General features: G+C 45.6%; 1 protein-coding gene across 1 annotated transcript in view; it reads right to left on the minus strand.

The window, feature by feature from the left end:
- Window positions 1–16,462, minus strand: part of AHNAK2 (AHNAK nucleoprotein 2) — a 432,971-nt gene that overhangs the window by 115,281 nt on the left and 301,228 nt on the right. The window contains exon 4 of the mRNA XM_078662300.1: window positions 8,720–8,861. Coding sequence (XP_078518426.1) covers window positions 8,720–8,861 — 142 coding nt within the window. The remainder of the gene's footprint in view (window positions 1–8,719; window positions 8,862–16,462) is intronic.

Raw genomic sequence — 16,462 nt, forward strand, 5'->3', positions numbered from 1 at the left:
CCATCCTAATATGGCTGGCGGTGTCTGATAGACACCGCCACCATATAAACCCTTTTCCGCCCCGGCCACAAGGCGACCGGGGCGGAAAAGGGGCGGACGGTGTTTCCGTCCGCTGCGGTCCCCCCGCCAAAGTAGTATGGTGGGGGGGAAATGGGTGGCGGGCGGGCAAGGATATCGGGCGGATCGCCACTTCCCGCACCGCGGTGGCGATCCGCCCGACATCCTAATGGGCCCCATTGTTTCTCGAATATGAATTTATCGTGAAAAAATAAAAGACATGAGGAGTTAGGCGAAACAGGTACAGTTGGTTTAATTAAACACTTTGGCCTGGAGAACAGTTACAGAAGCTGGTTTGAGGACTGTCTCAAAGAACAATCAAGGTTTTATACATTTATTTGGGTATCGTAAAGTGCTTCAGTAGATCTATTTTTGGTAAAAGAATGCAGGCCTTGTCTTTCTAGTCATAAATAAGGCCCCTGATACCAAATGCAGGTGGGCCTCGTTCTAATGTGGACACAATGGGGACAGTGGGTAAAGTGTCCAGATGTTCAGCATGATGGGCGCCTGATCACTGCATGTACTGTGTGTGCTGTGTCCTGATTGACTGTGTGTTCCTAACTTCATGTGGCATCTAACTTTATGGTGTTTTTGGGAATGTGCTCCCCTCCGACCATATGTGCTCGACCATATGTGCTTTGTTGGGGCCAATCTCCATGGACCATTGTCGTGTCGCTGCGCTTATCTGAGGGATTGACTGAGTTTCCTTTTCACGCATTTGACTGCTGGTAACGTTCCACCCGACCTATGACCTGTCAATCAGTAACCTCAGGCCTAGCTCTCAGCGCCTGCCTGACCACGTATTTCTGAGTAACGGAGGATGGAGAGTTCATGACGTGTGGGTTTGATAATAGTGAAGCGATTTTGTTCTTACATATTAATGTATTGTTATGAATATTGGAATCGATGTTATCGGAATTAACATTTCCCCCTATAGTTGAATTTTCAGCTACATTTTCTAACCATACTTCATGACAGTCACATTATTGGGACCTTGTTGGTGTTTAGTTTTGACTATTACTATTTTCCTAATTACTTGCATTCTACCCAATTTGAGGACTGTGGTTTTAGAGCCGGAAACCCCCAATTGAGGAACCCACACGAAAAACAATGGCAATAAGAAAATGGGCAGCAGTGATGTGCACAATCCGGACAGCCACTGGAAGAGCCAGAAAAACCAACTTGAAAACCATTCCTACTCAGCAGCACCTTCCTCCCTACGCATGTCTCTTTGTAAGCAGTAAAGTGCTGGGATGGCAAGAGTTAGAGTACTATTGTCCATGTCATTCCCTGGAATAGAGGTACAGCAGTATGCACCGATCTTGGTACATACCCCTCCCTCCATTGCGGTCAGTAAATCCAACCCATATCGATGTTGCATCACCATGAGGTGGATGGCTCTCAGTTCATCCTTGATCGAATTAAGGCTGAGCTCAGTGTTGTTCATCATCTTCAGCATTTCCCACCTGGCTACTTGCAACCAGCGGCGGTTCGGTTTTGTTTGTAAGGTAAAGAAGGGTATGGGCCCTCCAGCGTATATTTGTGCATCAGAAAACAATTTGAATTCTTCTGGAATGTCCTTGTACTGAGCCCAGCTAATATAATCAGCAGTTATTTTTTATGAGGCTCATGCAATAGAGATGTCTTGTTCCTTAGTGGATGTTGGTACAAATGCGACAGTTCTTCTCCAAGAAGGACCAGGGTTGGGGTGTGTATGGTGATGAGGGAGAAGTACCCATGCCATCCAGGGACAAGCAGAGTTTAGGCAAATTCGGGTTATCTATGATTGACATAGTTGTTACTGTGTATTTGTTTTTCACTATTGCAAGGCCTAGCTATCCAATAGGTTATTATTGGAGCTGCCTTGTAACATTTTACAAGTGTAACTTTCAATTGGGAAAACCCAGCAATTTGGAGCTTACGCTCTCTAAACTCAGAATTTAGTAACACACTTTTTGGGAAAGGGTGGTTTTTAAATTGTTTGTTTGAAAAATACCACTTTTGGAAATTGGGCATTTTCTTGTTTAACCATCCTGTGTCTAGTTTTAGAGGGGCTGTTTTGTGCATTCACTCCAGACACTCACACAAAGGGAGTTGATGAGTGCCCTGCTATGCTGATGGGCCATCCTGGGCCAAAGTGGCTGCTCTGCACAATGCTGTCTCCACCTCCTGTAGTGAAACTGGACCAGGGAGGACAGAACTGGCTTAACTGGGCAAGAGAGACTTTCTGAACAAAGCCTTCAAAGAGAAAAAGGGCTGTAAGTATTAGACCTAAACCCCCAGAACTTTAGACTACTTCTGGAATGAAGAAGAATCTCTGCCAAGGAGAAGTGTTCAAGAGCTGTAAGGAGGAGTACTGCCCCTTTGCTGTATGCTGCTTTGCTGGGTTGGCTTGCAGTTGCTGCTTCTACCAAGGAGAAGACGAAGACAGGACATTGCTGTTTTCCTGCATGTGAAGTTTCTCCAAGGGCTTGTGTGTGCTTGCCACCTGTCCTGAAGTCTCAGAGATATAAGACTTCACCTGCAGCATCCTTGAACTTCACTGCTGGGAGTTCTGTCCTGCCTTGTGGTGCCAAATCCAGTTCTAGGCCCTTGGAGGTTGTTTCTGCTGCAAAGAGCTACACAGATCTGAAGAACTCTGCAAAATCTACACTTTGCTCTTCTTCCGGCTGAAATTTTTGATACAGCACCACTGTGCAGGAGAAAATCCTGGCGCAAAGAAATCAACACATCACCTGCCAGCATCCCGAAGAAGCACCCCATGCCTAATTTAACGCACCCGTTTCCGAAGTCCGAGAACCCTGCCCCAAATCCGAAGCAGGCCCTGCTGTGCAGCTAAAAGAATCGATGCATCACTTGTGTGCTGCTACAAAACTAGACAGCGCCAGGATTGCATCCACATTGACCGGTAGTAGCTGAATTTTTGCACACATCGCAACTGTGTGCCAATTTTTTGGGAAGCAACACCTGCGGACCAAAATATCGCTTTCAAAATCAACACCTCACTTCCCCCTACAGTCTGGATTCAATGCCCCACTTCTCCTGCGTGCAGCAGAACTGTCACCTCGTCTCCCTAAGGACTCAGGAACTGACACCTTGCTGTGTTTTCCAGCGCTTCCCCTATCTGCAGCAGTTTTGCCTTGTGGATTTTGACGCAGTTAAGTTACTTTGTGTAAATATCACGTATCCATAGATTTCTATGGACAGAATTGCTTGAAACTTTTTAAAAGTCATATTTTGAGTCGTGTATGTTGGATTTTTGTTATTTTGGTCTTGTTTGATTTAGATAAAGATACTTTATTTTTCTAAACTGGTGTGGTGTATATTTGTAGTGTTTTCACTGTGTTACTGTGTGTGTTATGTACAAATGCTTTACATATTGCCTATAAGATAAGCCTATCTGCTTGTGCCAAGTTACCAAGGGGGTGAGCAGGGGTTATCAAGGTGTGTAACTCCTTTATTCTCACTAGAAGGAAGGGGACCTACTTGGACAGGGTGCAAACCACTACCAACTAGAGACCCCCATTTCTAACATCCACCCACCTCGGTATCCCAGACTTCCTAACATGGGGTATCTAAACTTTTGTTCAACCCTTCCTTACGAGACTCATTTCTCTTTGTGTCAGCAAGATGGATAGCCCTACACTGGAATTCCATGTCTGGGGTCTATTTGTTATTAAAGAAGACTGCCCCATAGATGCTAAGGGACACCCTGGGATGGCAGATGAAAGCAGGGGTAGAAGTGTTCGTGCACTGGTTTGATGGTTTTGCTACCTCTAAGAATCTTTTCTCTGGAAAGTCTTGGTACCAAACAGTATTTCTCCTCTATGGTGCCCTTTCTGTGCATTCTATCTAGCTCAGTTTGAATGTTGCTAGGCTTGGTGAGAAGGTACAGTGTTGTTGGATTGGTCTCGTATCGCGTCAAATTCCCTTCTACTCTGTGGGGTTCTACCTTGTTGAGTTGTATTTTGGCCCTAACCCAACATAAGTATAGGAGGAGAAGGCGTTTTGCTTTTTCAGGGGCCACCCCTTGGGACAAGTAAAGCCTGTCTGTTTCTCCGCATGTGGTATCAGCGAACAGACGTAACATGACCTGGTTGATGTCTTTGAGGCAATGGCGGTCATGTGCTGATACCAGTTGTTGAGTAAGAGGGCGATGTGTGGTGTATGTGGGAAGCTACTGTTGGGTTTAGTGTAATTATAAGTGATATGGTATAGGACCCTACAGAAGCGCAGTGATAGCTTTGGGGTGGACTCCATTTGAATAGGTAGTTCTTTGGTGATGAATGGATGTGGCAAAACTCATAGTAAACAGAGGTTGTATAGATGTGCAACGATATATAAAGTGTTGAACATTGCAGGTCATGGAATGAATCCCAGGGAGGTGTTCGTAGTCCTCTGATGATTGGGAGCTTATTGGCTTAAAAGGGCTGAAGCAAAAAAGTTCACTGTACATAATTTCTCAATTTGCAAACTGTAGATCTAGTCCGATTGGTGATGTAGCCGCTGAAAAGTTGGTGCATTTGGATTTTCGATTGCCGACCTGTTGAATAAGAGGCAAGTTCATTGATTAGTTCCTAAAACAGAACATTATTGCATGTGCCATCATCAATCCCTTTTCTTCTGGTTCCTGTGCTTTCCTTCGAGGGTGTGTTCTCGACACTCCATTCACTCAATTTTAGTGAGGCACTGGAAGGTGGCCCCAGTCGGGGTATCTATTCCGATAGTTTATGTTAAAGAGTGGAAATGCATTTGTTTTAGGCCACCCCCTCTTGTACCTAGCTGAGAGTTTACTGGTCTAGGATCTTTACTTGGTGATTTCATTAATATTAAGATGATATCAATTTTACCAAGGGCTCCATGGCTGTTGTCAGCCCTTCTTTCCTAGTGTGTGCATGGGGTGCTATTGGTGGCGGATGTATCTTTCAACCTACACATGTATGGAACGATGTGTCACTGTTTGAACGCAGTTTGTTGTTGAATCGAGCCCTGATGTCACGTGTGTACCCCTGTAGTCGAAGTTGGCCCACAACTCTGTAGTGCCTTTCTCCTGTCCTTCTGTCCTGCGTATTTAGTCTACATGTGTGTTATGTGTTTGATTGCATTAGTGCCTATACTTCCCTACTTTGGACAGGGAAACGCATGTTCCTTAGTGTATGTGTTTGGCCAGGGAAACGCATGTGCCTTAATGTGTGTGTTCCATTTGTGGCAGTCCTATTTCTATGTCTGTGCTCATCCCGATTTTTCATTCTGAAAAACTAGCCAGCCTAGGTATACAGGACAAAGAGAGTGAGGTGTCTGAGAACATAACAGCAGGCAGGTTGCAATCTTGGATGAGAACAAATAAAGAAGTTGGGTGAAAGGCTGTAGACTGACTATTCAAATGGACAGGGTTAGTGAGATGTGTAAGAGATGGGTCACTAGGTGGAGAGAAAGTGATTTTTATTGTTTTTTGATTGAGTTTAGGTTGTCTAGCTAAGGAGATAGGTGTGTTGTGGGATCTGTGATCAAACAGCATTTTCATGTGTAATTGGGCCAATGTGCACAGAGGAATTCTCTGAAGTACAGAGGTTAGTAAGTTAAAAATAGGTGTATCAAGTGACGTGTAAAGGGGTTTGTGAGAAAGTGCCTCCTTTTGCATTTCCACCTCAATTTTTGGGGGACTGGTATTTTCAGTTTTTTTAACTCCGCCTGCTGCGACTCTATAAGCCCCAGTGTATATACTTTGACCCCTAAAACATGGTAAACTTGGCTAATCAATCCCCAATCGACATATTGAACTTTACAGTAAGGCCATGGTATATGGGGCAGGCAAATACATCAATGGCATGAAAAGTTGAATGTCACCTGTGGACTGCAGCAGATATTTTGCCTTCAACTAGGCTGACAAGGAATACATCGCTACAGGTCTACCTGTGTAGCATGACTCCTGTAGCTTTATAAACCTTAGGCAAACCTGTGGTGAACCTAATTTACATGTATTTAATGGCGATTGCATGATGATTTGGGTACTTTATTAAAGGACAGATCTGCCCTTGTTTCTCTTATTTAGGGAATATTTTAATTTTGCTTTAATTGTGAGGAAAACATATAGATGGGTGTTTACTGATACTAGCTACTTAGTATGAGCTCAGTGGTATCTACATACGCATCAACATGAATCACAAACACAAAGAACAATGCATATGAAGGGTCACTAGCTAGAAGAAAGTGTAATTGTTACGCAAAGTGATATGAAATTTGGAATCAAATACATTTTTTTTACTTTGGCATAAAATACCACATTTTTGCTTTGGCATCAAATAACGATTGTGAGAAATAGCAGCACCTTCCTATACCTTGCATCAATTTCAATACTCATAATACAGAAAAAGCTGACAGAGAAAAAATGATGACTTTGTCAAAAATACCTTAGCCCCCTCCTAATGCATGCTGTCCTGTGACAAGGGGAAGCCCTGTGTGGTACACAGAACTAAGTGACCCTGATAGTCTGTTCTTTTTCACGGAGAAAAGGAATAACTCAAAGAACCACAGACCCCTCTTGGCCAAAAAGCTATACCTAATTCTCCAGATCCAAATCTTTTTCCCTAACATCCGAATTGCACCCTGTATCACACCCAGGGGCCAAGATTACCATATGTGTCACGCCTGGTGGTCTGAGCAGTGAGGCCTCAATCCTGTATCACACCCAGAGGACAAGTGTCACACCCAGCTGTCCAAGCGGGCTCCACCTTTTCTAGCGTGCTGACTATCAAAAAAAGATGGCCTCCGCAGGAACAGCTCCTAGGCTGCCTTGCGACTACTCAGTTCGTACACATAAAATAGGTAACATGCCAGATTTCTGTTGGTTTCCAGTCCAGGGAGGACCTGGCTTGGCAGTTCGGGCTGGACTGTTCCCATGAGGCACAGGGTCAAGACTGATTTGCATGTGGCCAGGACTAAACTGGGGTGGCATGGTGAGCAAAAGAATGATGGATTTGACCCAGATCTCTTGACTGGGGGTGAATGTTTTGATTTGTTCTGCATTCCGTCCATCAATTGTGTGTCTTTAGATTTTTGTCAGTGGCAGGGCGCTCAGGTTATATTTTTGCGCTTCTTCCTTACCTGCCATTTGTGAAATGCATTTGACTAAAGATCAGATGTAGTCTCTTACCTCCTGATGGCAGCTGCAGGATGGACCCCCCCCGCGAATTCAGCAGAACATCCAACAAATTACGATGTCTGCTCACTTTCCTTGATGCGCAAATGTGAATGCGGGGGTCCCTTTCCTTTGGCTGCAGTCAGGTTCGAAGTGACAATCTCTCCTGGCTGGCTCACTAAAATGTTGCTCGAATATGAATTTACCATGAGAAAACAAAAGACAAGAGACATCTGGCAAAACAAGAACAGTTGGTTTAATTAAAAACTTTGGCCGGGAGCACAATACAGAAGCGGGTCTAATGAATGTCTCAAAGTACAATCAATCTGAACAAGGTTTTATACATTTCTTTGGATATTGAAAAGTACTTCAGTCAATCTTTTTTTGATAAAAAAAATGCAGGCTTTGTCTTTGGAGTCATAAATAAGGCCCCTGTTAACAAATGCAGGTGGGCCTCGTCCTTGCGTTGACACAATGGGGGCCAGTGGGTAATGTGTCCAGATGTTCTCCACGAGGGGCGAGTGATCACTGCATGTACTGTGTGTGCTGTGTCCTGATTGGCTGTGTGTTCCTAACTTCATGGGCCATCTGTGTTTTTGGAAATGAGCAGGCCCCTCAGGCCATACGTGCTTTATTTGAGGCAATCTCCCTGGACCATTGTGGAGTTGCTGCACTTATCTGAGGGATTGGCCTGAGTTTCCAGTACACACGTTTGTATGTTGGCTACGTGCTACCCCATCTGTGACCTGTCATTCAGTAACCGCAGGCCTCAGTCTCAGCGTCTGCCTGACCATGTATTTCTGAGTTGGGGTTGATGGAGAGTTCATGACAGGTGAATTCGATAGTAGAAATGCTAATCCGTTATTACATATGAACGTATCATTATAAACATTGACATCGATTTTTATCAATATTAACAATATCATCACACAGCAACTCAGACTATCATGGAAGACTTGGAAGCATCTGAAATGCAACCTGGATGACAGCAGCACTAAGTGCTCACAGTAATGGTACTACATGAAATGCAAAAACCTGAAAAGATAATCGAATGGAAAAATTGATCATTACATGCTGCACTTTCCCAGGCATGCATGAGTTTAGTAAATGTTTCCCAAAATAGATATTTTTATTATAATCCTGCTTAATGACTTCAAATTTGTCCTTAAATGTATCTAAAAGAATCTTTCAAGAGATTCCAACAAGAAACATAGTCATTTAGTACGGTACACATAACTCCTGCTAAAGAGAATTAGTCACCAGATCTTTGTTATATGATTTACTAAAATTTGGATGAGAGTAGGTGTGACTTACATGTGAGTCTTCCTAGCTTACTCCTGAAATCCTGGTTCACTTCTGATTGAGTCCTGGAATCTAGGAGTAAGCCAGTAATACTACAAGAGGAAGCCACATCAACATCAGCTGTGAATCAGGCCCTTGATGATTTAGTAAAATGTACCCTTAAGAGATGGTAAATGGTGTCTTAAGATTAAGTTGAATAGAAAAACAATTATTATAGTTTACCTTCACACAAGCTCTGCCCTTTGGAATCTAGGCATTCCTTTAACAAATGTTTCACAAACATGCCTTCTTCACCTCCCTCAGATATGGTGAATCCAGGAGCTCCTTCTTCAGGTTCTGTTTTCAGGTTAAGCTCCATGATGCTCTAGACACACAGAAAGAAAGGGAACAACAGAATAATATTTATAAACAGTATTTCGACAGTTTTTGAGGATGTTCTACCACCTATTTTGTCACATTTTTGTAAGGGAGAAAAATATATTGAAGTCTAATCACAAACTACATTTTGTAGGACTTTAGTGGTACTACAATATTACTACTAACCTACTACAAAGTGGTATTCACAAACCTACCTCTGGAGGTTCCGCCTCTGCTTCTCCTATCATGTTCTGTGCATAGAGCTCTACCCTGGCTGTGAAGTCTTCACACACTTAGGTATACATTTTAGAAGAAAATGTGGGATAGTTTGAGGGTTCCCACTCTGTCCCTGGGTTAGGATCTTCATTGATGAAACTCGGGTGAGTAGAACCCCACTTCAATTCATTGAGCACATGTGGAGATATAAGGTCACTGATAATTGTCCTATGGTTGTCCAGTATTCATTTGGGAGTGAGCTAGAGTTGCATATATAAATGTATGTGAATACAGTCATATGAAATAATATACCTGTATAATCTCTTAGATGTAGAGGGAAACACAACTTTAAACACAGGCATTTGGTGGAATGTTGGCACTACCGATGGTGAAGAGGTGATGAGGTTACACAATCGGATTCTAAATTTTGTTATGTGTTATTTCCTTATAGGTACACCGACGGTGTGTGTCTACCAAAAGGACCAGTATAGCCAAGTTTAGGTGCCCGAACAAATAGTGACAAGACTAGGAGGGTACATATCTTGTACCTTTTGTAGGCATCTGTATCCTGAAGAATGCCTTTCACCCCTATGGGCGGCTAATGCCTGTAGAAACATGTTGATACGGCAGATAGAGTAATTGGATCGTAACTTTCCCATATATCCTCAATTTGAATCTCCTTTCAATCAATCAATAACTCAATAAATCAGGGGATTTTGAAGCGCTCTACTCACCCGTGAGGGTCTCAAGGCACTGGGTGGGGCAGCTTCGGTCAGTCAAAGAGCCAGGCCTTGAGGGTCTTCCTGAAGATGTGCAGAGTGGTGGCGCATCTGATGTCAACCGGGAGCTCATTCTAGGTCTTAGCCATGATGTAGGAGAAGGTTCTTCCACCCGTTCTTGCTCTGCAGATGTGTGGGGGTTTGGTAAGAGCGAGGTCATCGGATCGGAGGTTTCTCTTGGGTACGTGGAAGGAGATTCTTTTGTTGAGATATTGGGGTCCGGTGTTGTGGAGGCATTTGTAGGCATGGGTGAGTATCTTGAAAGTTATTCTCTTCTCAACAGGGAGCCAGTAAATGATGTACAGGTGTTGGGTGATGTGTTTGTGTCGAGGGATGCTGGGGATGAGCCTGGCTGCAGTGTTCTTTATGGTCTGGAGTTTGCAGATCAGAGACTTGTTGATCCTGGTGTAGGGGGCGTTTCCGTAGTCCAGTCTGCTGGTTATGAGTACGTGAGTGATGGTCTTTCTTGATTTGGGGAGGATTCATTTGAAGGTCTTCTGAAGGATGCGGACGGTTTTGAAACAGGTGGAGGCAATGGCGTTGATGTGTCGTGTCATGGAGAGGGAGGAGTCAAGTATGATGCCGAGGTTTCCTGCGTGGTCGATGGGGGTAGAGGGGCTCCTGAGGGCAGTGGGCCACCAGGTGTTGTCCCATGCAGAGAGGGAGGTTCCAACGATGAGGACCTCTGTCTTCTTGGAGTTGAGCTTCAGGCACCTACTGCTCATCCAGGATGGGATGTCCTTCATTCCTTCCTGGAAGGTGAGTCTGGTGGTGATGGAGTCCTTGGTGAGGGAGAGGATGAGCTGGGTGTTGTCAGTGTAGGATACTATGCTGAGTCCGTGTTGTCTGAAGATGGTGGTGAGAGGGGCCATGTAGATGTTGAAGAGCGTCGGGCTGAGCAATGATCTTTGGGGTACTCCACAGTTGATCTCTGTGGATCCAGAGAGGAAGGGTGTAAGTCTGATTCTTTGGGTTCTGCCGGTGAGGAAGGAGCGGAGCCAGTCAAGAGTGGTTCCTTATATGCCGGCATCGTGGAGTCTGTCAGTAAGTGTGCAGTGGAAGACGGTGTCAAAGGCTGCGGAGAGGTTGAGCAGGATCAGGCCTGCGGTATGTCCTTGGTCGAGGAGGGTGCGGATGCAGTCTGTAGCAGTGTGTAGAGCACTCTCAGTGCTGTGGTTGCTGCGGAAGCCAGATTGGGAGGGGTCGAGGATGGAGTTCTCTTTGATGAATTTCGTTAGTTGGATGTTGACAGTCTTCTCTGTGACTTTGGCCGTAAAGGGGAGGAGGGGGATGGTGTGTCCTGCCTTGGGAGTGGGTGTTATGACAAGTTGTTTCAGTCCGAGGTTGGTGAGGTTGGACAGAAGGGTGGTGGAGTTCTGGTCACTGAGGTTGTCTAGGTGGAAGTTGAGGTCTCCGATGAGTATGCAGTCCATGGAGGCAATGGCGTGGGGCGCGATGAGGTCAGCAATGGTAGTGGTGAACGCGGTTCGACATCCGGGAGGTCTGTAGGCGAGGATGCCTCACAGGGTTGTTCTGGGGCTGGTCTGGATCTGGAAATAAATCTTTTAATCCTGCCAAGTGAGATCCATAATAAAGTTGGTGGATACCCACCTAGACAGTCTTAAAACATCCCTATTCTAAGATTTCTTTCTTTTCTATAAATCCTTTTTTTCTTAGAGCAAGAGCAAAGCATAATAGTGAAACCTCTAATGAAACTTGCACCTATCCTGCTATCTCCAAGGTTTTTATAATTAAGGAAATATCCTAAGTGCATCTATGTGCACACAGTTCAAGCACCCACTGTCAAGGTGCGGTCCTAATCAGACTATTTCAATTTTAAAACAAAAATTAACCTGTGCACCAATAAATGTTTGAATATTAAATAGTAGTCAAAAAGAAACAAAATTTAATTTCGGAGATGTGTTTTTCTAAATCTTCTTTATTCATAACATGCGTGTGTAGTGAACAGCCCGCACATTTCGCCCAGTACATTAGACTTCTTCAGGCCATGCGCAAAGTTTTCATACGTACGGTAAGAAAGCTACTGATATTTCCATCACAAAACAGTAAGCAAAACCATTTTGTTTCCCGTACATAAAATCCAAGTCAAAAATTGAGAGAATATAATCCAAATAGTGGTATAGTTATAATAAGATCCATCCGCTAGAGTCAACTATATAGATAGGTCCCATGTTAGGCGACCAAGGGCAACTCACGCCTCAAATCGGCAGCATGATAAGCACCAGTGTAACAACAATCCTCCTTAGGTACCTTCACACAAGACGAATTAGGTCGAACTCATTCGCCTTGTGTGAGGGTACCGAAGAAGGACTGTCGTTACACTGGTTTTTATCTTCGTGCCGCTTTGAGGGGTGATTTGCCCTGGGTCGTCTAATCTGTGAACTTTTTTTCTTAGTGCTCCTCTCTGGATGTTGGTCTGCACCAGGGAGTGTAGCAGCCCTATGATGAAGCTTGCCACTCATTGAGTGGGTGAGGGCAGTATTTACACCCCTTTGGGATTCCTCAAGGTTATGATTCTTCATCTCTTACCTATCTCTTAAACTTAGGGGATTCAGTTGTTTTCCACACCTTTAAAGACAAGTTCTTCTCGTGTAGTGAGTAGCACTATAGGTAGACATGCAGATTTCACTATAGATTTTGATTTTCGCCATCCATCTGCACAGGATGGGACTGCTGGATTTCCCATCATCCATTTGCCAAAACTGTCTTTAAAAGAAGAAGCTAAGCAAAATGAGTCATTTTCAGCCTCCATCTGCACAGGAAGTGACATTGTGGATTTTCCGAAAATCAACAATTGATGGACAGAATGCAGAACAATGTCATACATTCACCCCAGTACAGAGATCTGGGCCTAAATCCATCGTTTTTTTTCACTCCACACCACCCCAGGTCAGACATGGCTATATGCAAATCAGCCTTGACCCTGTGCCTCATGGGAACAGTCCAGCCCGAACTGCCAAGCCATGTCTTTCCCGGACCGGAATCAAGCATCCAAGGACCGGTTTCTGGCTATCAGCCTTCATCAGCCTGGATAGCTTGACTCCAGTGGTGTGGAGAGCATGGGACTCACTTCTGAGCATACCCATCCCACTCGGGGTGACAAATGCAAAAACAACCATTGATGGACAGAATGCAGAACAATGTCATACATTCACCCCAGTACAGAGATCTGGGCCTAAATCCATCGTTTTTTTTGCACTCCACACCACCCCAGGTCAGACATGGCTATATGCAAATCAGCCTTGACCCTGTGCCTCATGGGAACAGTCCAGCCCGAACTGCCAAGCCATGTCTTTCCCGGACCGGAATCAAGCATCCAAGGACCGGTTTCTGGCTATCAGCCTTCATCAGCCTGGATAGCTTGACTCCAGTGGTGTGGAGAGCATGGGACTCACGTCTGAACATACCCATCCCACTCGGGGTGACAAATGCAAAAACAACAATTGATGGACAGAATGCAGAACAATGTCATACATTCACCCCAGTACAGAGATCTGGGCCTAAATCCATAGTTTTTTTGCACTCCACACCACCCCAGGTCAGACATGGCTATATGCAAATCAGCCTTGACCCTGTGCCTCATGGGACCAGTCCAGCCCGAACTGCCAAGCCATGTCTTTCCCGGACCGGAATCAAGCATCCAAGGATCGGTTTCTGGCTATCAGCCTTCATCAGCCTAGCTAGCTTGACTCCAGTGGTGTGGAGAGCATGGGACTCACGGGGTGTACTGGGGTGAATGTATGACATTGTTCTGCATTCTATCCATCGATTGTTGTTTTTGCATTTGTCACCCCGAGTGGGATGGGTATGCTCAGACGTGAGTCCCATGCTCTCCACACCACTGGAGTCAAGCTATCCAGGCTGATGAAGGCTGATAGCCAGAAACCGGTCCTTGGATGCTTGATTCCGGTCCAGGAAAGACATGACTTGGCAGTTCGGGCTGGACTGGTCCCATGAGGCACAGGGTCAAGACTGATTTGCATATGGCTATGTCCGAACTGGGGTGGTGTGGAGTGCAAAAAAACGATGGATTTAGGCCCAGATCTCTGTACTGGGGTGAATGTATGACATTGTTCTGCATTCTGCCCATCAATTGTTTTTGCATTGTGGATTTTCCATCATCCATCTACATAGGAAGTGACATCACCCCTCTCCCTTCCCATTGCTCACTTAATGGCTGTCACAGCAGAGACACACTACAAAGAAAAGCACGTCTGTGCCAGACCAAGTATGGACAACATCTGGCACAGGAACCCTGGTCCACCATCGTCCTGCCGCTACAATTTGCCATCACCCACAAGAACACCATCAACTGCAACCTATCTATAGACATGTCATCCTCCAACATGAAACAGTTGTCATTTAAGCTCAATGTCACAGCCAGCTTCGCCCTAAGGGGCACTCTCAACTACAGAACAGCAGGACAGTGCACCAACTTTAACGACATCATCATAGACTTCATCAAACTACCTGCCCTCAGTGCTAACAATTACATCCTACTCTGAGACCTGAACTTCCACGTGGAAGATCACTTCGACCCCAACTCAAGAACACTTATTGAAGACCTTGGAAGTTTGGGCCTCATCTAATGAGTAAAGAAACCTCCCCACATCACCGGACACAAACTTCAGCAACATCTGTGTAGGAAAGTAGGATCTGCTTACTATGGTTACCCCCACTTTTTGCTGGTGTTTCACTGTTTTTCGACTTTAGTCTGGCTGGGGCCCTCCTATTCAGGACTCCAGCCTAGCTGCTCCCTCTCTAAATTGATTGCATGTACTTTAGGTACACTCCAGATTGGTTACTGGGTTACCCTTGTGAGTCCCTAGTATATGGTACCTTAGGTACTAAGGGCATAGGTACCCAGAGGCCTACCAGAGGATGAAGGATGAAGGATGTATTATGCGACCCCTGGGAAACCTTCCAAAATGGCACCACAGGTCTGCTACTGCAGTCTGGGTAAGGTGGTGAATGCACCCCTTACTAAGACATAGGTAACCTTTATCTAACTTTAATCACTGACACATATAAATCTATAAGTCACTCCTATGGCAGGCCTTATCAATCCTGAAGGCAGAGTGCTTGGTTTTGTGTGAGAGGGTCCCCATGCATGAGCAGGACCCCTCTGCAGCTTTCGGAATCTATTCTCTGAGGCTGTTCTGTGATGCAGCCAGACCATATACTCTTAAGTGCATTATAACCTTGCGGTAAATGCTAACTTTGGAATGGCTGCATGGAAACATGTTGTGTTTGGGCACAAACACTTTGGAATCCTACCCCCAAGCCAGTCCTGGCGGCGGGGGTAGAATTTCACCCTTCTAGAGGGAGAGACATGTACACACTGGTCTGACCGGTTATAGTTTAAAAGAGCCCAGGCATCACAGAATTGGATGTCACAGACACGGATCTGACCTCCTGCTGCTGGACGAAACTCTGGCAGGGGAGGCCTGGACAATAGGTTTCCTTCACAGGGAGGTGTAACCACCTCCCAGACAGGCTTTGGTGTATTGGGGCTGGGTGGGTGCATTCAGAGAACGCTTTTCAGACAGTGCTGGGGCACACTTGGTGCCCCAGTTCAAACCGGTTGCAGGGGCACTCAGCCCCTGCGCTGGCGCAAAACTGGACAAAGGGAATGGGTGTAACCACCCCTCTTCCCAGACCCTCCCATAGGTGGTTCCCCAGAGTATGTCCAACCCCCTATCTTAGTATAAGTATATGACCCCAGTCCTTAGGACTTCAGGTTACACCTGGATAAAACTCTGCAACATGTATCCTGGAACTTCGACATTCTACACGACTAGAAGACGGAAGAATCTCCTGTGGGGTCAAGGAGTGACTCCCCTGTTCAAACAGGCACCAAAGAAGCATCTTGCTGGTCTGCTTTCCGAAGCTCCCGCCGGACTCCGAAGTATTTGTGACTCAGGATACAGACTTCCAGACTTCTCAGAGGCCGACATAAGATCCCAGCAAAGCTGAGACCCACAGCCCTCACGAGTGATGTGGAACAGGAACTCCTGACACCATGCACATTTGCAAGTCCATCCACTTCCCGAGCCTTCCCGAAGTTGTGCGTTGGGCTACTTGTAGTCCAAGCCCCGAGCACCATCTGCACTGAAGATAGTGGGCATACACTCCACAAGTGTTCCATGGGCCCACTTCTAGAATTTCTGCTTGAGGCTCCTTCACAATCCCTAGGCCGTCAACTGGTAGGTCCCCATGAAGGTAACTCTTCTTTCCTTTGAGCTTTCCTAGTTGCTCCAGATGTGCCCTGACTGCCCAGCAAGTGGGGAGTCCCTCTGCCCTTGCTGGTCTACCTCAAAGCCAATCTTTGCTTTCTGCGTGGGTTGCTGTTGCCAAGGCTTGTTGGGTCTAATCCGGAAACCGACACCGTAGCACTTGACATCCTTTGTGGGACAGCTCAAATCCAGCATCTGATTGTCATTGACGCCTCCTGGTCATCGTGGCTGAAGAGTCAAGCTTCACCTTCCTCACCTGCAAGCCCTCGACATCGATGGGCATCCGCTCATCGCCTTCCTGGTCACTGGCTAGTGACCCATAATCTGTCCCCTCTGCTTTCAGGTTCTTCTCATCC

This window comes from Lissotriton helveticus, chromosome 9 (genome assembly GCF_964261635.1).
Source record: "Lissotriton helveticus chromosome 9, aLisHel1.1, whole genome shotgun sequence".
NCBI classification, from domain to species: domain Eukaryota; kingdom Metazoa; phylum Chordata; class Amphibia; order Caudata; family Salamandridae; genus Lissotriton; species Lissotriton helveticus.